Source organism: Erythrolamprus reginae, chromosome Z, assembly GCF_031021105.1.
Source record: "Erythrolamprus reginae isolate rEryReg1 chromosome Z, rEryReg1.hap1, whole genome shotgun sequence".
Taxonomy (NCBI): Eukaryota; Metazoa; Chordata; class Lepidosauria; order Squamata; family Dipsadidae; genus Erythrolamprus; species Erythrolamprus reginae.
Window position 1 is genome coordinate 116,841,911 of NC_091963.1, and position 27,141 is coordinate 116,869,051.

At 42.1% G+C, this 27,141-nt stretch overlaps 1 protein-coding gene across 1 annotated transcript in view; it reads right to left on the reverse strand.

The window, feature by feature from the left end:
- Positions 1-2,360: 2,360 nt before the first annotated feature.
- Positions 2,361-27,141, reverse strand: part of DUSP3 (dual specificity phosphatase 3) — a 34,846-nt gene continuing 10,065 nt past the window's right edge. Inside the window, exons 2-3 of the mRNA XM_070726720.1 lie at positions 10,547-10,773; positions 2,361-5,374 (exon numbers count right to left, since the gene is read on the reverse strand). Coding sequence (XP_070582821.1) covers positions 5,166-5,374; positions 10,547-10,773 — 436 coding nt within the window. The 3' untranslated portion in view covers positions 2,361-5,165. The remainder of the gene's footprint in view (positions 5,375-10,546; positions 10,774-27,141) is intronic.

The window sequence follows — 27,141 nt, forward strand, 5'->3', positions numbered from 1 at the left end:
CCAGACAGCAGGAAACATTATGGCCAAAAGGAAGCTGGATGCGGAGTCTGGATTGCTGAAAATTCTCCCCCCAAGCAAGGAGCCATCTTAAGATTACTCAGATGTATTCTAGCCCAGTGACCTCTGACCTTGGCAACTTTAACACTTGTGGACTTCAACTCCCAGAGTTCCTCAGCCATGCTGGCTAAAGGAATTCTGGAAGTCCACAAAGTTGTCAAGATTGGAGACCACTGGTCTAGACAGCTGAAGTTTTTTGTGAGTAGATGGCAAGGAGTGATATTTTTAAGCCTCTTGTAGTTTGTAATACTTGTTACTTCTGGCAACTCTTACAGGACTTTTGATTAACATGTAGAAATGAGGTTTAAGAGATGGGCTTACAGAGAACAGAGCCAGGAATGGAATGAGGTTAATGTTCAGATGTATTTTAAGAGATAAAGTTGTTAATGTTGATTATACCTACTGGGGATGAAGGAGGAGATTCCTTTTTCTAGCTTTTTCTGCACTTTGTAAACTCTATTTTTAAAAATATATTTCTGTACTATGTATTTGCATTTGTTTTATCACTATAATATCATCTTTAATAAAAGGATTAGGGGAGGGGGAGAAGTTTGGAAGCAACTTTTTAAAGTAACAGTGAAGCTATTGCTTCCTTCTGAAGCTAACCCCATGCCCAACTGAAGCTGTTAATCCAACCAGTCTGATACTATCCACTCAAACAGGCTGTGGCTCTTCTTGATCACTAATATTGCCTCTTTTTAACAGGAGATACCAGGGTTGAAGTGGATCAGATACATTTGGCATGCAAAGTGTATGCTCCACTACTAACTTAAGGCTGTAACTCTGGGCTGGAAGAGGCAGACTTGGCACCCTCAAAGACGAGAGAGGATGGCAAGAAACAAGGCAGTGGAAGCAGGTAAGAGGTTGGCAGTGGTTCAGTTCTTGTGCCAGAGCTCAAAAGGCCTGGAAATTTGTGCCAGAAGCTGTGATTTCCAATAAAGATTTTGCAGCTCAATTAAAATTTCTCTAGGGTTTTTTTTAAAGCTCTCTACATTATTGAGTTTGTCATTTTTAGGATGTTTCTCTGTGAGCCCAAGACAGTGCTATCAATGTGTTCTTTGATCAGCAATTGCACCAATATGGCTATAAGGGGTATGGGTAGTGACACATGATTGTGGGGGGAATGCTTGGAAGAAAAAGGCAAACTTTAAAAAAAAATGCAATCCCAACATCTGTTGTTCAAGGAACATCAGTCAATGTTAGTTTTCCTGCCCGTTTTAACATTCACAATATTACAGGGAAATTGGTTTTGCTGAGAGACGGAGAGCAGCCGATTATCATCTAGATCAGTGTTTCCCAACCTTGGCCACTTGAAGATATTTGGACTTCAACTCCCAGAATTCCCCAGCCAGCATTCGCTGGCTGGGGAATTCTGGGAGTTGAAGTCCAAATATCTTCAAGTGGCCAAGGTTGGGAAACACTGATCTAGAGACTGAATTAACAGGATGAATGGGGATCTGAATTGGGTTCCCATGATATCGCCACTTGGCCAGAAGCCATTGTAAACGGGCTGGAAATGAGAAGTAAAACAGGGAGTAGAATTACAACCACGTATCTCTCACATTTCCAAAAAAAGAAAAAAGAAAATTAAAACCCTCCCTGGGTCTTAATTCCATTCAATGGAATAAATAAATAAAATATAAATATAAATAAAATACAACAAAAGTGTAGTGCGACCTATTTCAATCTGTTGCTGGAATACAATTTCATAATCCCTTAGACCAGTGATTTTCAACCTTTTTTGAGCCGCGGCACATTTTTTACATTTACAAAATCCTGGGGCACACCACCAACCAAAATGACACAAAATGACACCCTAAGACACTCTCCTCTCTTTTTCCATCCCTGTCTCCTCCCCCCCTTGTGTGTGTGTGTGTGTGTGTGTGTATATACACACTCTTGAACCATTTCCAAAAACAGGTGAGGGCTGGGTTTTTTCTCTCTCTTATTCTTTGGGTGCTTTTTATCATATACTGTACTTTAAATCAAGAGTCACTTCTCTCTCTCTTTTGTTTCTCTCTCTTTCCTCTCATTCTCTGCCTCAATCATTTGCTCATTTCTCTCTCTCTCTCTCCCTTCCTCTCATTTTCTCTCTCTCTCTCTTGCTTTCTTTCTCTCTCTTTCTTGCTTTCTCTTTCTCTTTTCTTTCTCTCTCTCTCTCAGCAAAAAGTTGCGAGACCGGAACCTGAGCTTCCTTCTTCACGGCACACCTGACCATGTCTCACGGCACACTGGTTGAAAAACACTGCCTTAGACAATGATCTTTTAAAGAGTGATTTAAAAAAAAAAAACATTCTGGAAAGCATAGTCAGAAAATTTTATTCTGAAAAATTTCCGGCTTAGTTGCTGCCTTGTAGAAAATAAGAGGAAGGAGAAGAAAGGATAGTGAGAGAGATTTCAAGTGTAACTGTACAGAATTCCATACAACACAGCTCTCACAAAAGGCTATGAATATCTGTGTTGCCAGAATAAATTGAATTACTTGATCAGCTTATTTAGGCTAATTTGTTTCACTTATCAAATCCAGCATTTCAAAAAGTATCGTTACCATTGGCAAAGACCTCTGGCCAAAAGGCAGCAGGTTGCTAATATCCTTTACTGAAGCTCAGCAGGAAACTAGCACAGCACAATCCTACCGACTGTGTTGGAACAGGGTGGCTTTGTTGACAAACAAGAGGGCAAAAGGACAGGACCAACAAAATGGGGGGGGGGGGGAGGAAGTGGGGAGGGGATTTGCTTCTAACACAGAAGCTGTAAACCAGTGTACGTCAACAATATATACAAAATATTACTACATTAACTGCTGGTTCTTAAATGGCTTTGCTTGTATGTATGCCTATGTCTCAGTACAGTAGTCCCTCACCTATCGCTGGTGTTACGTTCCAGACCCGGCCGCGATAGGTGAAATCCGCGATGGGGAATTTCTCCTCCTTCCCATCAGCTCCGGATGCCTGGAGGCGAGCAACAGCCGGCTAACCTTCCCCCGCCCTACTACTTACTCTGCGCCTGAGGAAAAGAGGAGGGGGGCAAAAGAATCGCCGCCCCCGAGCATTCCCGACCCACTGCTATTCTTTGCAGCAGTTCAGCCAAACGTTGTCTTTTTTGCCTTGCCCTGGCTGGAAAGTCCCTGGTGAGCTGCCCCGGCTGGTTCTTTTTCTCTCTCTCTCTCTTTTCTTTTTTCCCCCCCTCCACCCGCCCAGCACTTCCTCTCCCGCCCTCGAGTCCCCGCCCCACTCATCATTCGCCCAGCCGCGGGTTGGTTGGCTTGTCCTGCCCTTCCAAACTTCTAAGTGCCGTATCTGTGCCAACGCTGACTTCAAAACCCGCGATGAAGTGAAGCCGTGGTGGGTGAAGCGCGATATAGCGAGGGACTACTGTACTATATGATGAGTGTTTTACATTCACATTCATGTCGAGCACAGCTAAACAGGAGGATAGTTTGATAATTTGATGACAAGAAATTGTGCTTCTTTTTTTAAAAAACTAAATATTTACTTTCCTATCTTGTGGTAACCCAAGGGGTTTTACTTTAACTAGCATAAGTAAAAGACCAATATGCCGTTGGTGTGCATGCATGTGTATACAAACACTCCCACACATACATCTGACAGCCAGGGTGCCTCTTTTTGCAGACATTCTTGACACTGATCCTGGCTAGTCAATTTATTGCTTATGACCTATTCTAGATGGCGACCTTGTTCCAGAGAGTGGAAATGGCCAGCATCAGCACTAAGAGGAAACCATATAGCTCTCTTCAAATAGCTGAAAGATATGATGCACAGAAACAATATCTCTCAACTTTGGCAAATTTGATATGTGTGTGGAATTGTGAGAACTGAAGTCTACACATATTAAAGTTGGCAAAGCTGACAAAACGCTGCTCTAAAAGGCGGGAATTAAAGCAAGAAGTATCAAGGCCAAGGAAGATGATTGCAGCAAAGTGTTAGGACAAAGCTTTCTATTTCAGTTGGTGGGACCGCGGGGAAGGGCCTTGTATGTGGCAGCCCCGACCCTTTGGAAGCAAATGCCTCCAGAGATCCATACCATTCCTACCCTACCAACCTTCTGGAAAGCTGCAAGGACCTGGGCTTTCCACGGGCCTGGGACCACCAATACGAATATGCATGTTATTTTAAGGGCTATTATTTGTTTCCACACTCTTGCTGTGCTATCGTAACTTTTTATACTTGCTTCAAATTATGTTAGCTGCCTAGAGTCCACTGGAGTGAACTGTTGGGTGGTGAATTAACATCTCTCAGAAGAAAGTGGGATCTCCTTTGCTGGAGGGATTAAGTAGCCTGGAAGGCCAGCTATCCAAAAGAGCCACCACTGCACATTCCTGCCACTCTATCCTCATGTATTTATGTGCACCTGGCATTTGTCTCGTTTTTAAAATTTTACCATTCTTAACATTGTGAAATATAGATTGGAACTGAATGGCACAGTCTGGCTCAGCCAAATACAAGCTACCTGTTCTAAGATTCTCCAGGATTCAGTGCTGGAGAAATTAACCAAGCACTCCCCTGCTACCTGAGGTCTATAGTTTTAGAATGTGGGTTATCTATATAAACTTTCTGGGGAAACCAAAAGAACCCTGATGCTCCCTGCCAATAAATCCTATGGACTAGAACCTAATCCCACACCTTTGACCTGGGCTGCCATCCATGTAAGTGATAGCGCTCACCTATAAACATGTGAAGGGGTGAAAAAACCCTTGCATTAAATCTACAGGAAGGGGTGGATGGGTAAAGGAAGGAATGGCTGGCTAAGGAAATGCGGACAATAGCAAAATCAAATGCTGTGAAATTTAAGACAGTTATAGTCGTGATACAACTTGGACTTTCTTCCTCTCTCTCTCTCACACACGCGTAAACTAAACTCAACAAATTCCAAAATAAAGATATGTGAGCTAGTGCCTGGCTGGACAAGGTGGGGGTGCCACAATCCTGCAGTAGTTTTCTGGTACTACTCGAACCCACCCCACCCAGTCTTTGTGAAAGCAATGTCTCCTGCCTCACTTGTGCAGCCTGGCAGCCATACACCCTCAACCCAAAGCAATTTAACAGTGTTTGGCAAGAATTGCAGAGAGGCCACCGGCTAAGCAGTGGCTATGGTTTCTTCAGCTTGCCCTCCATCCTCAGCTTCTCATTCAGTTGGCACAGCTGCTTCAAGAAGCCATCGTTGGGGCCAATCTCCCGTTTCTGCCGGACGGCGCAGATGGCCGTTTTGACATCCATATTTTGCCTAAGCATCAGGTACGCGATGACGAGGGTGGGTGAGCGGCTGTAGCCCTCGCGGCAGTGGACATACACTCGGCCTAGTTGGCAAAAAGGGAAAAAAAGAAAGACAGCTACTGTAAGTGGGTGCACAATGTTATGCCAAAGATAACTGGGCTTCGTAATAGGGATAGGCACACAATAGAAACATAGATACATAGAAGACTGACGGCAGAAAAAGAGCTCATGATCCATCTAGTCTGCCCTTATACTATTTTTTTGTATTTTATCTTAGGATGGATATATGTTTATCCCAGGCATGTTTAAATTCAGTTCCTGTGGATTTACCAACCACGTCTGCTGGAAGTTTGTTCCAAGGATCTACAACTCTTTCAGTAAAATAATATTTTCTCACATTGCTTTTGATCTTTCCCCCAACTAACTTCAGATTGTGTCCCCTTGTTCTTGTGTTCACTTTCCTATTAAAAACCCTTCCCTCCTGAACCTTATTTAACCCTTTGACATATTTAAAAGTTTCAATCATGTCCCCCCCCCCCCTTTTTCTTCTGTCCCCCAGACTATACAGATTGAGTTCATTAAGTCTTTCCTGATAAAAACTTTAGGGGCTGGAGGAAGCAAAATGCTTTTAAGGGACTTTAAGAGGAGAAGCAGTATTTGAGAGGAATGGACCATTCTCTCTTGCCTGTTATCACTCCACTATAAAGTGGTATTTCTACAGGAATACAAATGGACTTTCCCCTGTTTTCAACAATCTCCCTCAATCTAGACACCCCTTCGATATAGTGGTTCTCAACCTTTCTAATGCCGCGACCACTTAATACAGTTCCTCATGTTGTAGTGACCCCCAACCATAAGTCTAGCACCAATTCTCCCAACAGAGCTTTAAGCTGATTGGCAGGAATTGTCAGAGGGACACCCTTACTGTAAACGCCTGGTTGGTCGGATTTTAAAAATATGTTCCAATAGAAGCTTTAGTTCCTAACACCATGGGAAATTTTGTCTTTTCCCATAGTCTTAGGCAACCCCTGTGAAACAGTCATTCAACCCACAAAGGTGTCTCAACCCCCAGGTTGAGACCCACTGCCTTAGAAGGATAGACTTCAACTGAATTATACTGAATTCTCCAGTCAGTATGAACACGGTTGAGAATTTGGGGCATTGAGGTTCTCTTTTTCTTTATAAGAAACATGTACACGTCTTGACCAGTGTTAGCATCTTCCACCTGTGCTGAATCCTAGTTACCAACATATTCATCCATCCACCTCCTAGTTGAGGAAGATGGGAACTGTGGGCCATGATATGTATTCCAATACTGTAAGAAAGGGCAGTTTTTACTTGTCCAGATAATCTACTTGGATTTTCTTTTTAACAAAATGAAATATCTAAAAGGAGAAAGAAGGAATGGTGGGATAAGAAAGGCCTAAGAAAGAAAATAAACATGAAACAGAAATAGACACATATTGGGATAGAAGAAATAAAAGGAACCCCCTCCCCCCTTTAACATTTCCTATAATGAAACCCCCTTGGAGTCTGTTTTGAACACATAGCAATTTTATTTGCCTTTCAAGATTACTGGACATTATTTGACCACCCAACATCTCCAGAAATCTCATCCAGTTGCCATCTCTTGTTTTAGCTTTAATTCTCAGATTAAAGCACTACAAATTCCCAAAGGAGCGTGGAAAGGACTTCCATTTCATGCAAGGATGCATTTCTAGATACCAAATTCCCCTCTCTCCATCTAAACTGATCAGGGACAGGCCCTTGCAATTTTCTGAGTCAGTTCCCTTTGGTACTTTTGCTTCTTGAAAAAAATCCTCCATCCTCTCTTAACTCTGCAAAACAGAAAATGGAAAAATGCCTTTTGGCTACGCCACACAGCAAATATAAGAGGCATAAACCTGGCACAATCAGCCAATTCCTTTCAATTCTTTAAGCCTTCTGTTTTTGTCTCACCTGCCTGTAAGGTTGAAAACTAAAGCCCCAAATAAAAACCCCTTTATGTAGATAAATCAATTTAATGGCCAAGTAGACATTTGTCAGTCTGTGTATGTATGAGTAAGCATGCAACTGCGAGAGCAATCATGGGCTTTCCCAAATATGCCCATGTTACACCAACACTCCGCAGTCTGCATTGGTTGCTGATCAGTTTCCGGTCACAATTCAAAGTGTTGGTTATGACCTATAAAGCCCTTCATGGCACCGGACCAGATTATCTCAGGGACCACCTTCTGCTGCACGAATCCCAGCGACCAGTTAGGTCCCACAGAGTGGATCTTCTCCGGGTCCCATCAACTAAACAATGTCGCTTGGCAGGACCCAGGGGAAGAGCCTTCTCTGTGGCGGCCCCGGCCCTCTGGAACCAACTCCCCCCAGAGATTAGAATTGCCCCCACCCTCCTTGCCTTTCGTAAGCTACTTAAAACCCGCCTCTGCCGTCAGGCATGGGGGAATTGAGACCTTCTTCCCCCTAGGCCTTTACAATTCTATGCATGGTATGTATGTATGTATGTTTGGTTTTTTATATTAATGGGTTTTTAATCGTTTTTAGTATCAGATTACTATTGTACACTGTTTTATTGTTGCTGTTAGCCGCCCCGATTCTCCGGAGAGGGGCGGCATACAAATCCAATCAATCAATCAATCAATCAATCAATCAACAAACAAACAAACAAACAAACAAACAAACAAACGCAACACATTGAGACAGGAAAGCAGATTTACCAAAAGAAAATCAACCCAGTGTATAGGCCTAATATGTAGATCTTACTCATTCACCAAACAGCAGATTCAATTCCTTGGCTAATCAGAGAAGCAGGTGACACCAGGTGAGATGGTATTGCCCTATTATTCAAGTGTTATCTGTATGATGCAATGTTCAGAGGTACCCACATAACTACAACATCCACCAACAGCTTTTTCTAGAGCACCAATATATTTTAGATTTAAATAAACGCGCCAAAATTATCACTCAATATTGCCAGTCTTGTGGGTCTCTTTTGAAATGTTCAAGCAAGAGATTAGGAGTGAAATTAGTAAAATTTGGGCCACTGGGAAAAAACCCCCCATTTTTACAAGCCCATGCCTTCATGAGCCATTTAAAGTTGGAGAATGGAAATGTTATTCCGCCATAAGACCCCAGCAATCTCATTGCAACTTTGGCTCAATTCTATAAGTAAGAATACAGTGGTACCTCGACATACGAGTTTAATTTGTGCCAGAGCTGACCTTGTATGTCGATCATCTCGTATCTCGAACAAATGCATTTAGATTTGGCTTTTCGCGGGGAGATAACTGGAAAAATGGAATTCTTGCGCGACCTAGTGGACGCTCGGCTCGTATCCCGAATTTGAGCTCGGGTATCGAACAGAAATTTTGCTCATGTCGCAGCTCGTAACTTGAAATACTCGCATGTGGAGCAGCTCGTATCTAGAGGTACTACTGTACATCCAGCTCAAGCTCAATATGTACCAACCACATCCAAGACTACCATTCATCTTTCTCATTTTGTTGTCATCTCTGTTTTCCAGGTCCAAAATTCTATTAAATCCACCGCAGTTACTTCAGATGGAGAAAAAGACATCAGAAGATAAGGAGAAGTGTAAAAGCATGACATTTACAGCATTTTCTTTCCTTTTGTCGTCCCTATACAATAGCACAATCCCACAGCCAACTGCAAATGATCAGTAAGCAGGCAAAACATTATTTTTCTGCAGCAATAACTGGATATGATTTACACATTTCTCATTTACATCTCCCACACTTCTCATCTCTTAAACGCGTAACATTTCAACAGCTTCTCCCACCCTCTTCTGTAACTCCCAAAAGATTGCAAAAGATCAGTCAATCCAGGACAAGAGAACATTAAACAGTGATTGGCAATATGATGCTTACAGGGGCCACTATATCCCAAACATTTCTTTTATGCACCCTCAGGCCTTATTCCCACTTTTGGCAATGGCTGTTTCATTGCTGTTCATTCCATGTGATAGGGCCATTTAATGATGGCCAATAGGAGCCGTTTTGTCCTTCAACGTTGCTAAAATTCCAAATGTGTCCGAGTCAAAAATGTTGACTTAATGTTGACTGCTACATTAAGAGATCTATCTTCCATTTTTCCATACCTCCAGGCCACCTATAACAAACATTTACAATTTTTAAAAATATACCTTTGTAATGGATGGCAAGAGAACTATAGAAACATAGAAGACTGACGGCAGAAAAAGACCTCATGGTCCATGTAGTCTGCCCTTATACTATTTTATGTATTTTATCTTAGGATGGATCTATGTTTATCCCAGGCATGTTTAAATTCAGTTACTGTGGATTTACCAACCACGTCTGCTGGAAGTATGTTCCAAGGATCTACTACTCTTTCAGTAAAATAATATTTTCTCATGTTGCTTTTGATCTTTCCCCCAACTAACCTCAGATTGTGTCCCCTTCTTCTTGTGTTCACTTTCCTATTAAAAACACTTCCCTCCTGAACCTTATTTAACCCTTTAACATTTAATAATTAAATGTTTCCTGCCCTTGCTCTGCTTTTCAACTGGCAGAAAAAGTCACCTGTACTTCAGGAACTATCATTTAATAATTGACTTGGAGCCTTTATGTATAGATAGTCGATGGTTTTAATTTGAAAAATGGTCATATCACTTTTTCAGTGCCATGGCTTTGAACAGTCACTAAACAAATGGTTATGAGCCAAGGACTATCATTATACTATCACTATCTCATTCCCATACCATATAATTCTTAGAACTATCCCATATTTTTCAATTTGAACCAAGATAGCTGGCTGAAGCGTAGACATCAGAGAGTTATTGTTAATGGCGAGTATTCTGAGCAGAGACCGGTTACAAGCGGTGTGCCATAAGGGTCTGTTCTGGGTCTTATTCTTTGCCAGTGAAAACAGCTCAGGAGGACCAAGTGTGGTCCTCGTAACCTTCGTTTTTGCTGGCAGTGGCACCCTTTGCTATTTCCAGGGCAGCCCTGTGGGCCAGATATAAGCGCCCTGTTGCTGGATTTGGCCCCCGGGCCTTGAGTTTGAAACCTTCCTCTAAATACTAAGAAACAATGAATGGGTACACTGATCATGCAAAGTCTCAGTTTGTTACAAAACGATAACTGGATAGTTCATGCAACAATTTAAACTACAAGTGCGAATCAGACCAAGACTTAAGAAAGTGTGTCTAAGCAGGATAACAATTTGTCCATGCAACACAGAAAGCCACTTGGACATAGATGTCTTACCATCTTTCTGTGCTAATGCCTTATCAATGAAATCAGCAGCCTCTTCAAAGTAGCGGCTGAGATTGAACTCCTGGGTGTCATCGGCCTTGATGCCATGGTAGACGAATCCAGTTCCTTCATAAAAGTCAGCATTTGTGTTCACATGCATAAAAGACCTGCCTTCCGCAGCATTGAGGATATGGGTGATACCCAGGCGTTCTAAACGCATGACATTTTTGGCTATGAACCTGTAAGAAAGTTATAAAGAGGAACATTCAGAGGGAAGAAATGATCCTGGATGGTCAGGGAAATGCAAAATAAAATCCATTAATTGATTCCATAAATGGCTCTGAAATCTAGAAAACAACAGACAGAATTGGTAACAAAATATTACCTGCTGCATCCCAATTTTCTTACCAACAGCCAACATTTCTTAGCTACAACTCACTTATATATGACAAGGATATTGTTTTAAGAAAAACAAGTTTTAAGAAAAACAAGTTCTTCTCTTTTGTGGTTTTTATCAAAGTATTTTAAAAATATTTTTACAAACATCATGGTTAGTCCAAGCCCAATATCCATTAACATATATCTGCTTCCATTTTTTTCACGTGTAGCAGGAAAAAAAATAGCAACATTTTTTGATTCAGAAAAACACAACTGTAATCTGGGCCAGGTGAGGTTTTGAGAAAAACTAATGGCAAAATTAGAAATCCAATAAAATATATCATTCAATATTCTACTGCCTGCTCTTTGCATTTGTTTTTAAAGAGAAGGATCCACAGCCCTAAAAGTTTGAAAATCCCGGGTATAGGCTTGAAATATGTCATTTAAAAGCAGAAAACAAAAGCAAAAATGAAGTTCCCTTCTTGAACAATCCCCAAAATCCATTCTACTCAGACTAACAGTAGTTTTAAGAGCAGCTCCAAGCACTGTCCCTCCTTCTCTCCCTCTCTCTCTCTCATTAGCCATTCTTGCTACTAGAATAAATCTACAGTGATGGGCAAAGAGCATCAGGAAGAGAAAATTACACTGTTAAAAGGGGGCAACTCTAGGCTTCCCATGATCCCGCTGTCTTAACTTCAGTTCAAACTATCTCCAGGCTGTTAATTTGTTTTGTTTTTTAATTATGTACACAGCAACAGCGCTTTAGTCTTATTGCATTTTTCGGTGTATAAGACACACCTTTTTACCACAAAAAAAGTGCGTCAAAAACTGGGTGGATCTTATACATTGATTGTTGCATTGGGGGGAGTTGGATGACGGTAAGCAGCGGCAGCTTTCTTTGGCTGGAGGCCAGTATTCGGAGCAGACGGCGCCAGCTGCAGAGTTCCCGAGCTTCCCTCCCCACGGGAGACGATGGGTATTGGCCGGGGAGCAAGCCGAAAAGTGGCTCAGGGGAGCGAGCTGTGGCAGGGGCCGCGTCTCCCCGGCTGATGCAGCTTCAGGGGTGCCTTTGGGAGAGTGCAGTGGCCGGCAAAGGGCGCTCCGAACAAAGCAGCCTCAGCCAGGGAGAGAGGTGGCACCTGCCCGGCCCCTGCCCCTCCCACAGCCAAACCTCTTTTTTGGCCTGCCGGGAATGCTCCTTGGTCAAGGTCTGCTAGTCTCCCGTGGGGAAGGAAGCTTGGGAATTCCACATCTGGTGTCTTCTGCTCCAAACGCCTGGCACCCTGGGCAGGTGAGGCGGCTCACGTGACAGCAGCTGCAGAGAAACAGACGGGCATCCCCTCAGCGCTCTGTGTATCCATATAGTGGAGGAGGCCCACAGGGCGGCCCTGATCATCTGGCAGGAGGGGGCTTGGCTCCATCAGCACCCAGCAATCTCCCACCTTCAGGGGCGCCTTTGGGAGGGGTGGTGGTTGGCGAAGGGCGCTCCGAGCAAAGCTGCCTCAGGCGGGGAGGACAGTGATTCTACTGGGGTGATTGCTGCATGCTGGTTGGGGAAGATGTATGGCTTCAAAGATGTTAGTAAAAAGAATGTAAGTAAAAAGAATTATTAAAAAATTGAATACAAAGACAGACTGGAAAAAGTGGCTAAGAAACTCTATCATCTCAGCTGGGTTACCCAGAAAGCAGTGTTCCCTCTAATTTTTTGGGGGGATGGGTGGAAAAGTATAGTGTCTGAGCGGCAGTCCCTTCGGGACTGGGCGGCACAGAAATAATAAATAAACAAACAAACAAACAAACAAATAAATAAAAAACCCACCCTGTTTTGCCTCACAGAATTTCAAAATAAAATACTGTACTGTGTGTCTATAACAGTGAGCTCACTCTATCAATATCAAAATGCCACTTAAATAGTTGAGCTAGTTTCAAACTAGATTTTGATTTTCTTTCTCTCTTCCTTACTCCCATTCTTTTTCTTTCTCTTTTCCTTCCTCTCTTTTTTCTATCTGTTTCTCTCTCTTCCTCTCTTCCTCTCTCTCTCCTTCCCTCTCACTCTTTCCCTCTCAGCTTCTGGGCAGGTTTGGAAAACTCTGAGTTGATGATGATTTTTAAGTGAGCGATTGCTCACTGCTCAGCTTAGAGGGAACTATGCCAGAAAGTCCTACTGCTAGAGGTGAAGCAAGTGTTAACAGTCAGCAAAACAAAATATTTACCTGGAATTTATAAAAGAATGTGAATAGTGAATACACCTAGATTGTAATTTAAGTTATAGAGTGAAAACTATTGAAAGATCTAACCTCATCTGTTCTTTAAAAAAAACTGAAGAATTTATTTACATTTACATATAACATTTAGCTGGAAAGGGAGAGGGGAGCAAGATACCTCTCATTTTATTTGTAAAATTAGTTGGGACCTCTAATCTTTCGTGTTTTGTTTCTATTTAGGGACATAGCAGAAGAATCTGAAACAAGACTTTTTTGATACATGCATTGGGCTTTCTAGGAAGTGTGTAGGTAGATAAACATTGTCCCTGCTCCAATTTTACCAAGGGTCTCTGGTCGATAGGGCAACAGGAAGGAAAGGGAAAGGGCCCTCAAATCTGGCAAGTTTAAGGCTTGTGGACTTCAACTCCCATTTCTGAGCTAGCATAACTGGTGGAGGAATTCTGGGAGTTGAAGTCCACTAGTCTTAAAGCTGTAAAGTTTGAAGACCCCTGAGTTAGAGGTTAGGAGTGCAAGGGTCTTCAAACCTGGCAAGTTTAAGGCTTGTGGACTTCAATTCCCATTTCTGAGCTAGCATGGCTGAAGGAGGAATTCTGGGAGTTAAAGTCCACAAGTCTTGAAGCTGTCAAGTTTGAAAAAGTTTGTAAAAAGTGTACATGGTTTTAAACAGTATACAGGGCTGTAAAAAGTATTCTGCTACACTGGTATTTTATTAAACAATTTAATACTACACCATTTGGTTCAGAATACTTTTTTTTCTTGTTTTCCTCCTCTAAAATCTTGGTGCATCTTATACACCAATACGTCTTATACACCAAAAATATGATATACAGTGATCCCTCGATTTTCGCGATCTCGATCTTCGCGAAACGCTATATCGCGATTTTTCAACAAATAATACCATCTCGATCTTCGCGAAACGCTATATCGCGATTTTTCAGAAAATATTAATTAAAAAATACTCCACTCTTCTCTCTCTCTTTCTTCCTCTCTCTCACTCTCTTCCTTCCTTTCTCATCTCTTTCTTTCTTTCCTTCTCTCTCTTTCTCTATCTCTCCCCCTCTTGCTCTCCCTCTTTTTCTCACTTTCCCTCTCTCGGGCAGGCGGGCAGGCAGGCGGCGGACAAGCGGCGGCCGGACAAGCGGCGGCCGGACAAGCGGCGGCCGGACAAGCGGTGGGCGCAGCAGCAGTGAGGAGCCGAAGATCGGGGTTTCCCCTTTGCGTGGGCGGCGGGGAAACCCGGATCTTCGGCTCCTCGCTGCTGCGGCGCTGCCGAGCAGATCAGCTGCTGGGCGGCGGAAGGAACCTTCCCTGGGCCAGGTGCGGAAGTAAAAACACCATCTGCGCATGAGCGGCCATGGAAAAAAGGGCGCGCATGCGCAGATGGTGTTTTTACTTCCGCACCACTATATTGCGAAAAATCGAGTATCGCGAGGGGTCTTGGAACGTAACCCTCGCGATACTCGAGGGATCACTGTATACTGTTTCACAGTGTTTTACACCCCTCTCTAAGTGGTTTAAAGCAGAGGTCCCCAACCTTTTTTGCACCAGGGACCGGCTTTCAGCTAGACCAGTTTTCCATGGCCCAGTGGGGGGGGGGGAGCTAGCTGTCAGCGGCGCCGTAAAAGGGGCGATCAAGAGAGGAATGGGTGAATGAATGGACGGAGGGTGGGAAGGAAGGAAGGAAAGAGGGAAGGTACAGGAACAGAAGAAGGGTGCAAAGAAGCAAAGAAAGGTGTGAAAGGGGAGAGTAAGAGAGGAAGGAGTGAAAGAAGGGAATGAGGGAGGAAAGAAGGGAGGAAGGAAAAGGAAAGCAAGAAATGGAGGGAGGAAAGGAAGGGAGGAAAGGAAGGAAGGAAGGAAGGAAGAAGGAAAGAGGGAAGGGACAGGAACAGAGGAAGGAAGCAAGGAAACTTATGAAAGGGGAGAGTAAGAGAGGAAGGACTGGAGGGAGGGAGGGAAGAAGGTAGGAAGGAGAAAGAAAAGAAATAGAGGAAGGAAAGGTAAAAGAGAGAAAGAAAAAGAGCAAGAAAGAAAGAAAGAGAAAGAAAGAAAGAAAGAAAGAAAGGCAACTTCAAAGAAAGGCTCACTGAGCATCTCTCACTCTCTCTCTCTTTCTATCCCTCTTTCTTTCTTTCTCTTCCTTTCTCTCTCTCCTCTTCCTTTATCTCCTCTTTCTCTCCCCCCTCTCTCCCCCTTTCCCTCTCTCTTTCTCTCTCCCTCTCTTGCTATCTCTCCCCCCTTTCCCTCTCTTTCTCCCTCTCTTTCTCTCTCTCCCCCCTCTCTCTTTCTCTCTCTCTCCCCCTCTTTCTCTCTCTTCTTCTCACTTTCTCTCTCTTGTTTTCTTTCTGTCTCTTTTGCTTTCTCTCTCTCTCACTCTTTCTCTCTTGTTTTGTTTCTCACGCTCTTTCTCTCTCTTGTTCTCTCTCTCTTGCTATCTCTTTCTCTCCCCCCCTTTCTCTCACTCTCTCTTTCTCACTTTCTCTCTATCTTGCTGTCTGTTGCTTTCACTCACTCTCGTTCTCTCTCCGTTCTTCTCAGCGGTGACGCGCGCACGCCCTGCCCGCCTCACATTTGCCGAGAGGACTTTCGCCCCGGGCTCTCAGCAAGGGGGTTTGCATGAGAGGCGGGGCCGGCGGAAGGTGATATTCAATGTCGGGGGCGCACGGGCGGTTTTGCGCGCGCTCCCTATCTCCCTGCTAGCCCACTCGGAATACGTATTCAAAATAAGAAAAGCCTTTGCCGGCGAAGGCTTTTCTTATTTTGAATACAGTATTCCGAGTGGGCTAGCAGGGAGATAGGGAGCGCGCGCAAAACCGCCCGTGCGCCCCCGACATTGAATATCACCTTCCGCCGGCCCCGCCTCTCATGCAGCCCCCTTGCTGAGAGCCCGGGGCGAAAGTCCTCTCGGCAAATGTGAGGCGGGCAGGGCGTGCGTTCCGGGTGCGGGAGGAGCTGCGGTGAAAGGCAGGAGGTGGCAGAGGAGCAGAGGGGGCAAATCGGGCGGGCGGTGGGCAGCGCGGAAAGGCCGAGGGGGCCCTGGCGCCGCGGACCGGCTGAAACCCCCCAACGGCCCGGTCCCGGTCCGCGGACCGGCGGTTGGAGACCCCTGGTTTAAAGAGTCAGCATATTGCTCCTAACAATCTGGACCTTCGTTTTACCCCCCTGGGAAGGATGGAAGACTGAGTCAACATTGAGCTTGGTGGGATTCAAATCACTAAATTGCAACCAGCCCTGCAGTCAGCAGAAGTAATATGCAATATTGAATTCTAACCACTGCACCACCATGGCTATGCTGTACTTTTAGCTTCTCTTCAGTGTAAGTATATTTAAAAGCAATTTGTACTGGCATTTTATACCACCTCAAAGACTTAACATTACAAAAATGACAGGTATTTTTGACAGCCAAGGTCCCCAATTCTGCATGAATAGAAGCCTCCCATGTAGGAAAGTTATTTTAACACCTGATAAATGGCTGAATTAAGGAAAAGAAAGTATTTTCCTCCTGTGAACAATTATTTCTTTTTTACTTACAAAGTACCTATGCTTTTTTATTTATTCTGTTTCTAAACACTACTTTACAGAATTACAATACAATCCTTTAAACTGGTATATAATTTATCAGGCCTGACACAAAAACAGAAAATGTAGGAGAAAAGCTGTGTAGGGGGGGGGGATATAAAATAGAATAGAATTGTGAGTCCGGTAACACCTTTTCTGATTTACAAATTTTATTAAAAGACATAACCTTTTGCCCAGCTATAGTTTACTTTATGTGAAGTTTCTGAAGAAGTGAAGCTGTGGCTCATAAACATTGACACCTTTTAAATGAAATTTGTTAGTTACAAAAGGTACTGCCGTAATCTTCCTGATTTAAAGAAACACGGATCTGAACTAGAGTAAACTTTTGAGAAAAAGCTCAATGTAGGTCACAAGTGGCAAACCGAATTCTCACACAGCCAGCAGTAGCTCCCAGAAGAGCTTTGGCATTTGGTCTTCAAAACCTGTCACTAATTATAATTTTAAACATACAGAGAAAATAATTAAATGCAAGATAACAATTGTACCAGTTATTTAATGTCCATTCAATTAAAAAGTGCATTTAAAATAACCAGCTCATCTTGACCATTATTCTGTTTACACTGTGAAGCACACCCCAGATTTTTATAATTTATGTATAAATTCAATATTTATAGTTTTCTACTCAATACATGACTCTAGAGCAGTGGTTCTCAACCTGGGGGTCTGGACCTCTTTGGGGATCGAATGACTTTCACAGGGGTCGCCTAAGGCCATTGAAAAGACAAATTTCCCACAATGTTACGAACTAAAGCTTCTCTTCTGGCACCTTGGAACATATTTTTACAATCCGACCAATCAGGCGTTTACAGTGGGGGTATCCCTCTGACCTTCTTGCCAATCAACTTCAAGCTCTGTTGGGAGAACTGGTACTAGACTTATGGTTGGGGGTCACTACAACATGAGGAACTGTGCTAAGGGGTCACGGCACTAGAAAGGTTGAGAACCACTGCTCTAGAGCCTTGGTGGCGCAGCAGTTAGAGTGCAGTACTGCAAGCTGCTTCTGCCGACTGCTAGCTGTAGCTCACCAGTTCAAATCTCACCAAGCTCAAGGTTGACTCAGTCTTCCATCCTTCCGAGGTGGGTAAAATGGGGACACAGGTTGTTGGGGGCAATATGTTGATTAGAGAAGGCTGTAAAGCCTGTGAAGCGGTATATAAGTCTACATGCTATTGCTATTGCTAGACTTGCTATCTGAAACTCATATTTTATTTATTTATTAATGGGACTCGGGGCAGCTCACAACATATACGGTAATAAAACAATACATAACATTTCGGGTCCAATTAATTAAATATATAATCTAAAAATAAAAACTCTAAAAAACCAGTCATTCTCATTCAATCAGTTTCTCTCAGTCCATTCATCAGCCAGGGGGCAAGAATCCAATGGCCCCAGGCCTAGCGACATAAGTGAGTCTTGAGACTCTTGCAGAAGGTAAGAGGGTGGGGATCTCCAGGGGGAGTTGATGCCAGAGTGCCGGGGCCCCCACAGAGAAGGCTCTTCCCCTAGGCCCCACCAACCGGCATTGCCTAGTAGTTGATGGGATCTGGAGAAGGCCAACTGTCACTGGGACTCATGAGGCAGGAGGCAAAAAAATCATCTCTACCATATACAATATTAAGTGCAGCTCCTATCCATGAAAAAATGTTGCTCACTCTTGATACTGAATGAAATCTACAGTGATACAAAAAAGAAGATTGCATTATTGACCTGATGAACTAGGTTTGATCCACTAACTATTCCGTCTTTAGTTGGATCTGTAAGGTTAAGGCTGTTCTCCCTTGCTCACTTATTATCTACTTCACATGTGGCCCTTCAATTCACAACACTTCGTGGCTTGAAGTTACAAGAGCCCTGCAAAAAAGTGACTTACTGTATGATCATTTGTCTCACTTAATGGCTGTTGCAACATCCCCATGGTCACACGCATCAAAATTCAGACACTTGGGAACACAGTTGCAGTGTCCTGGGGTCATAAGATTCCCTTTTGCAACTTTCTGACAAGCAAACTCAATGGGGAAGCTGGGTTCACTTAACAATCATGTTACTAGTCACCGTAGTGATTCACTGTGGCAAAAATGTCATGACTGGGAAAAATTATGGTCAGTAAACTATAAGATGATGCTATCAATACCCTATAAAGAAAACCTCTATAAAATGTTTTTTCGATGGCACTACTAAGCATCTAGCTCAGTGATGGCGAACCTATGGCATGGGTGCCACAGGTGGCATGCGGCTCTGGGAGGATGTTTTTGGCTTCCAGAGAGTCTCCAGGGGGATGGGGTAGGCATTATACTCTCCCCCCATCTCCAGGGAAGACTTTCGAGCCTGGGGAGGGCAAAACATAGGCCTACTGGGCGCACCAGAAGTTGGGAAACAAGCCATTTCTGGCCTCCAGAGGGCCTCGGGGGGGGGGAGCTGTTTTCACCCTCCCCGGGTATTAAATTATGGGTGTGGGCACTCGCACATGCGTGATAGCATGCGCCCATGTTCTTTTGGCACCCAAGGAAAAAAAGATTTGCCATCACTGATCTAGTGGATGTCATTAGACAAAATACCGCAAAACAGATAACCAATGATAATTCTAGATTATTTGATATTTGCAAGAGGATAAATCCTTCAAATAGCATTTGACATGGCAATCTTTCTAAAAGAAATATCTTATGTAATGGGGCAAAAATTAGTGAGATAAAAGTAAAGGCCATGTATGACTGAAGCAGTTCGGGGCATAGTGTCAGAGAAGACAATATTGTCCAATTGTAACCATTACCCCAACTCCTTTATTGGTTAGAAACTACACCTATGAAATTAATCCTAAAGACTCTGAAAACATGAAGAATATCTACAATGCACCCCACCCCCAAATGGGTATGTTCCAATCACAATTAAAATTAACAAAACCCAAATAATTAACTTTGCAGAAAAACAATACAAAGTCCACATCATAATATATACTTCATTAAAAATTATAATTTTGGGAGAAAAACTCTTATACAGTTATGAAATCCTGAACCTATATGCTTGAAACACTTGCTAATAGTTAACTTAGCTAATAAGATTTATAAAAAAAACAGCAATGCTAACTTCATGCCATTATCTAACCGCTATCTTCAACAACAAGCACACATTTTGGATAGCTATATGAATAAATAGCATATATTTTCATCACCTCTGCTTTCATTTTATGTTTATGCTGCTTTTAAACATTATGCAACACAGTTATGGGTGAAATAGGTTTCTTCTCCTTCAACTGTATATTGCATAAATACATTATTTTGCTATTGGTAGGTCTAAATCTTACATAATATAATATAAAGCACTGGATTAGTTCTGGATATTTTTTTCAGACAATACTGGACCAAGTTAAAATTTTCCCAGTTCACAGTTTACAACTCAAACTATAACTCATGCCTTTAATCTCTAGATGTATAGACAGATCATAATCTACAACTCAATAAATTCTATGAGGCATTTCCAAGAAGACTAATTCTCTGGGTTTAGGATTATAAGGTTATTGTTGTTGTTGTTGTTGTTGTTATTATTATTATTATTATTATTATTATTATTATTATTATTATTAATTAGATTTGTATGCTGCCCCTCTCTGGAGACTCGGAACAGCTTGCAACAACAATACATAGTATGAATCTAATGGTTAAAAAAGGACGGTTAAAACCCTTATTATAAAAAAGAAGTCATGCATCCCAAACAAACCATACATAAAATGAAACGGCCCGGGGGAATCAATTTCCCTATGCCTAATGGCAGAGGTGGGTTTTTAGGAGTTTGCGAAAGGCAAGGAGGCTGGGGGCAGTTCTGATCTCCGGGGGGAGTTGGTTCCAGAGGGTTGGGGCCGCCACAGAGAAGGCTCTTCTCCTGGGCCCTGCCAGACAACATTGTTTTGTCGACGGGACCCAGAGAAGGCCAACTCTGTGGGACCTAATCCATATATAAAATGAAATGTTAACTACTTGTTTAAAGGAATATCACTATTCTTCATTCTGAAAACTTGCAGACACCTAATTTTATGACAATATTTTACTATTTAGTATTTAAGAAACAATAATAACTTGTCTACATGATTACCTGTCTTATCAAACCACTCTATAACTACTCAGACATCCCATTGAACTCACTAAGATCTACCTGCACATCACAGCTTAATAAAGCAGTTAACAGATAAATCTAGTCATATGTCCCTGAAAGGAAATCTCATTTAAAAGAATGAGTGAAACTTCAAAATAAACATGCCCAAGATTGTACTGTATCGATCTAGACATCAAGCTTTACACTGGCCTCAGCAGTAAATCAAAGTATCCAGGCAGCACCCTTGGCAAAATTTGGCAATAGATTTCTTTCTCCTGCTCTTCTGAATTAACTAAATTGTTCCTGGCTTTGTAGGTAGCTTAACGACTTCTCTCCAGCACTAGAACCACTGATTTTCCATGCGACTGCCTCGACATCTATGGACGCAGCCTTTATTCCAGGTAAATAAGCTTTTACCTGGTGCTGAAAAAAAGCTGACTAGGACAGGGAGCCTATTGAATACCAAAGGAAGGTTTTTCACATACAGTGGTACCTCTATCTACAAATGCCTCTACTTAAGAACTTTTCTAGATAAGAACTGGGTGTTCAAGATTTTTTTGCCTCTTCTCAAGAACCATTTTCTACTTATATACCTGCGCCTCTGAAACTGTAACCGGAAAAGGTAGGGAGAAGCCTCCGTGGGGCCTCTCTAGGAATCTCCTGGGAGAAAATAGGGCTGGAAAAGACGGGGAGAAGCCTCTGTGGGGCCTCTCTAGGAATCTTGTGGGAGGAAACAAGGGCAGAAAAGGCAGGGAGAAGCTTCCATGGGGCCTCTCTAGGAATCTCCTGGGATTCCACCCTGCCTGTGGTTTCCCCAATCGCATGCATTATTTGCTTTTACATTGATTCCTATAGGAAAAATAGCTTCTTCTTACAAACTTTTCTACTTAAGAACCTGGTCACGGAATGAATTAAGTTTGTAAGTAGAGGTACCACTGTATATCCTCAAGCAACAAGGAACCAACTCATGTTTACAATCATGGCATCTGTGATTCAACAAATTAATATGGGACTGGACATTCCTTTAAATACTCAAGTTCCAGCTATATAGGGCTTCAATGGCAAATATAACATGATGGTGGAATTGAACTGGTTTATACCTCCTCATCCCGCAGGCCCATTCAACATCCATCCAGAGCAATGGCTGGAACAGAGATTTGGTAATTCCAAAATCACACCAAGTCATTATTTACTTTCCATTAACTATTTCAGAGACCAAGCAACCTACCTACGAATGCTAAAACTTTACGATAGTTAGGAACTCATGAGGAGGAGAATATGACAGATGCTTCTGCCTGTTGCTTTTTCCCAAGGGAAGATGTAGATTCTTGCATGCTCTAAATATGGAGTTTTGCTTAGCAAGACTTGTCAACAGCAGGTGTTGGTGTGATGTGATTTCTGCCCAGTGCAGTGAGTGGTGTCAATGTGTTTAGGTCATGCTTTTTGTGCTTTTCCTCTTTGTGCACTACCTAGAGTCACCTATGTGAGATGGGTGGCCATATAAATCATATAAATTAAGTGAATTATTTACTGTGCCCCTCAAATCAATGCTATTTTCTGCAAAAGACTACAACATAAATAAGATTGACTCTCCAAAAAATTAAAAACTCTTTTGATTCGATTGGTTAGAGAATGACCATTTTGCAGGGAACAAGAAAGTAGCAAGATTATTTAAATGACCAGAACTGAATGTTTACAAATTAAATATATTTGTAACAATATATACTAGTTAACAAGCTTGAAGCAAAGCATTCTGGAACAGATTGGCCAACAAGTCTAGTTAACTATACGCTTGATAAGGGCTGGCTGAGGCTGATGGAAAGTAGAGTGCAACATAATCTGGGCAGCTACCTCCAACACTGAAAATAACTTCATAAAAATAACTCATATCCTTCCCTATATCTGTTCTCTGCCCCAAACACAGCCAGCTAAAGTGTTATTGCTAAAACCTAGGCTTTGGCCTACATATTATGTTCTGTCGGGCTCTCTGGTAGAATCCTCCCCAAAATTCACAGGTACAAATTTCAGACACACACGTTTGAAAATTCAAAACAATGTTCTTTATAATGAAAATTCACTTAAACCAAGCCCTCTTTTGGTATAGCAAAGAGCACTCGTCTCCAAACAAACTGGTAGTTTATACAAGTCCCTTATCAGTCCTGTGATACTTAGCTTGCAGCTATGAGGCAATTCAAAGTCCTTCTTTCACAAAGTGAAACACACTTTGCTCTGGTTTAGATTCAAAGCAGGGAAAAATCAGCACACAAAAAGTCAAAGTCAGTAAAGCAGTCATGAAACACAACAAACGATCAGATAATCCTCCACAATGGTCAAACCCACAGGCTGCTATTTATAGCAGCCTCTCTAATTACCACAGACCCACCCAACCACAGGTGGCCTCATTTTCTTTGATAATAATCTCTCAGTTGTTGTTGCCTATGCATCGCTCTCCGTATGCGTGGCTGTATCATTAACTCTTGTTCTGAATCCCAGGAGGAGCTAGATAATTGATCTCCTTCTGAGCTGTCTGCCACACTCTCCTCCTCCCTGTCACTCATGTCTTCTTGGTCAGAGGAGCCTTCATCAGCAGATTCCACCAGGGGCAAAACAGGCCTGCAGCATGTGGATGTCTCCCCCACATCCACAGTCCTTGGGGCAGGAGCTGGGCCAGAGCTAACCACAACAATATTACATATACATGTTTTCACTTTGCTTTTCTTCCAAAAAAAAAGAAAAAGCTCTGGGAAGCAGACATGATGATTCTCCCTTCTTTTACCACCGAATTTATTTTCAGATAGTAAATAAAATGTTGCTTCAAGGGATTCACCAGATTCTACCATTTTAGGCCACTATCGTGAAGGAGCTGGATGCAGCAACCAAGTAAGCCTAACAGTGATTATGCAAAGACTATTTAGGAACCTTTATTTAAGTTGCCTTTGAATTCTTGCGCAGCTGTAAATAAAATTTTAAAAAATCCATAATTGCTGATGACATTCTCAGTCTTGGAGATAACCTCCACACTTATTGAAGTTCCCTTAATTATTATCTGGCATTACTGAAAACCTACACGTTGAAATTAAAAGGTCCATTTAAACTATACAGCCATGTAGCTCCCAGAAATCACAACAGACTAGAGCAGTGATGGCAAATCTTTGGCACGGGTGCCACAGGTGGCACATGGAGCCATATCTACTGGTACATGAGCCGTTACCCTAGCTCTGCTCCAATGTGCACGAATGTGCCGGCCAGCTGATTTTCGTCTTGCCCGGAGCCTCTGTGAGGGCATTTTCAGCTTCCGGAGAGTCTCCAGGGGGATGAGGAAGATATTTTTGCCCTCCCCAGACTCCAGAGAAGCCTCTGGAGCCTGGAGAGGGTGAAAAACAGGCCTACTGGGCCCACCAGAGGTTGGGAAATGGGATGTTTTAGGCCTTCAGGGGTCACTGGGAGGGCATTTTCGCCATCCCCAGGCAGTGTGTGCTTGTTAGTATATTGGGGTTCTTTTTAAACTTTTTTAAATATTTAAATTTATTTGGATTTGTTACGATTTGTTTATGCCTTGTTGTGAGCCACCCCGAGTCCGCGGAGAGGGGCGGCATACAAATCTAAATAATAAATTAAATAAATAAATAAATTGAATCATGGGTGTGAGCACTTGCCCACATGCAGTAGCACATGCACAGGCAAATTTCGGCACCCAAAGGAAAAAAGGTTCGCCATCGGAATGCTGAAGCCCCCTAAATGTTGCTGAATGCACAATATCACAGCAAACGTCCCACAAACATTGGCAGTTGTTGGCCAAGCAGCAGGGAGTTGAAGAAATACAGTGTCTAGTTTCTATGTAATGTCTGCAAGAATTTGAAGATCAAGTACATTTTTCTTTGGCCATTTCTCTTTATAGAAGGCTCCCCTACTATCTGGATTCAACTAAACACTTCCCACAGCCTGCAGCCCTGGTGAGCCTAGCACTTCAACCTGTTGTCATAGCAACGGTTCCCAAGATTTTCTCTTCTCACTATCTCAGCATCTGCACTAGCTAACAAGATTCTTTTCCCTAGATAACAGTAAAAATAACTTGTTTCCTACTTCAGGATACCACTGATAAGATGGACGCTAACCTTCCACGTGGGCTTTGTGTGTGTGTGTGTGTGTGTGTGTGTGGTTGTGTTAGTTTTCTTTTCTTAGAAAAAAATATTTCCATTTTAAATCACCAAATGGGCAACCCCGTAGATATTCCACATTTTATTTCTTATAAGCCCCAGGCAGAATGATAGTTGACCAAATCATCATCCTACGAAAATAGACTAACAATCCTGGGCCTAGAAAGCCTAGAACTACAGCGCCTAAAACACAATTTGAGCATTGCCCACAAGATCATATGCTGCAACGTCCTACCGGTCAATGACTACTTCAGCTTCAACCGCAACAACACAAGAGCATGCAACAGATTCAAACTTAATACGAACCGCTCCAAACTTGACTGTAAAAAATATGATTTCAACAATCGAGTTATCGAAGCGTGGAACTCATTGCCGGACTCAATTGTGTCAACCCCTAACCCCCAACACTTCTCCCTTAGACTCTCCACGATTGACCTCTCCAGGTTCCTAAGAGGCCAGTAAGGGGCGTATATAAGTGCACTGGTGTGCCTTTCGTCCCTTGTCCAATTGTCTTTCCTTTCTCTCACTAATCATATATATTTTCTTTCTTTCATGTATCCTCTCCTCTAAGTTCACTTTACCCTTATATATATTACTACATGTCTATTTTTCTTCCTATGTATTTGTGTATTGGACAAATGAATAAATGAAAAATGAAATGAAATGAATGGTTGGGAATTACAATTTGGAAACTTAAGTTCAACCCGTAGAACAAGCCAGGTAAGACAAGAATGATGTACCCATTATATAAGGCAGGCATTAAAAGACTTAAATTCATAAAGCAAAAATTATTGCAATAGTGGTGAATGTCTTTAGCTTGGGTGTAGGAAGAGGGTAAAGGTTTATTCTCTGAGCTTGTGGATTGGTTTCCAAATGTTTCATTACCAGGTTAGATATCATTTTCAGCAGATCCCTAAACTCCACTGAAGATGTTATCTACCGTGCTAACAAAACATTTGCAAACCAATCCAGAAGCTCAAGGAAGGAACCTTCATAGTCACAAAAAATATTTTTACTCTATACCCTTACTCCATAAAATGTGCACTAAAATTTACAAATGGAACAGATATGTAACAGCTGGTGACTTAAAACAGGTAACTAATTTATTCTTTTAATATACTCTTTCTCAACCTGCTGTCAGATCAGTTGAACAATCGCTTCTGCAAGTTCTAGCCAATGTACATGAAAAATACTTAGCTGGGAAGGCTGCTATTGTATACTATGCACACCGAGTTCCTCCTTCCTAAGACTTGGTTGAACAACAGTATGCAACAAGTATAACAAGTATAACAGTAGTTCAAGCTGCAATAACTGCAGAAAAAAAACAATTGTTGCCAAACTGTTTTCCACTGAGGACCTGTATACAGTACTGCACAAGTCATAAAGAGGGCTGTGAAAATATTTACTAACCCCTCACATCCTGGACATAAACTGTTTCAACTCCTACCCTCAAAACGTCGCTACAGAGCACTGCACACCAAGACAACTAGACACAAGGAGTTTTTCCCCCGAACACCATCGCTCTGTTAAATTATTATTATTATTATTATTATTATTATTATTATTATTATTATTATTATTATTATTATTATTATTATTATTATTAGCCACCCTTCTCCCAAGACTTAGGGCAGCTCACAAGCCACAATATAAAACAATGCGTACAACAAATCTAATTAATTAAAATCTACAAGCTAAAATCCCATATAATAATAATAATTCTCTCAACACTGTCAAACTATTTACTAAGTCTGCACTACTGTTACTACTAGTTTTTTCCCCTCATTCCTATCACCCATTTCCTCCCACTTATGACTGTATGATTGTAATTTGCTGCTTTAAAAAATTAATATTATTTCTTCATTGCTTGTTTGACCCCTATGACTATCATTAAGTGCTGTACCTCATTATTCTTGACAAACGTATATTTTCTTTTATGTACACTGAGAGCTTATGCACCAAAGACAAATTCCTTGTATGTTCAATCACACTTGACCAATAAAGAATTCTATTCTATTCAATAAAAATAAATCTGTCTCACACCAATATCTGCCTAATTAATATTACATTCTTATATATCCTAACTTTAGGGAAGAAGGATTTACTAAAGGGATATCCTTCTACTGCTTTGGTTTTAGAATGAATCTGCTTAAAAACTGTGCTTTACCAAATATTCTCATTT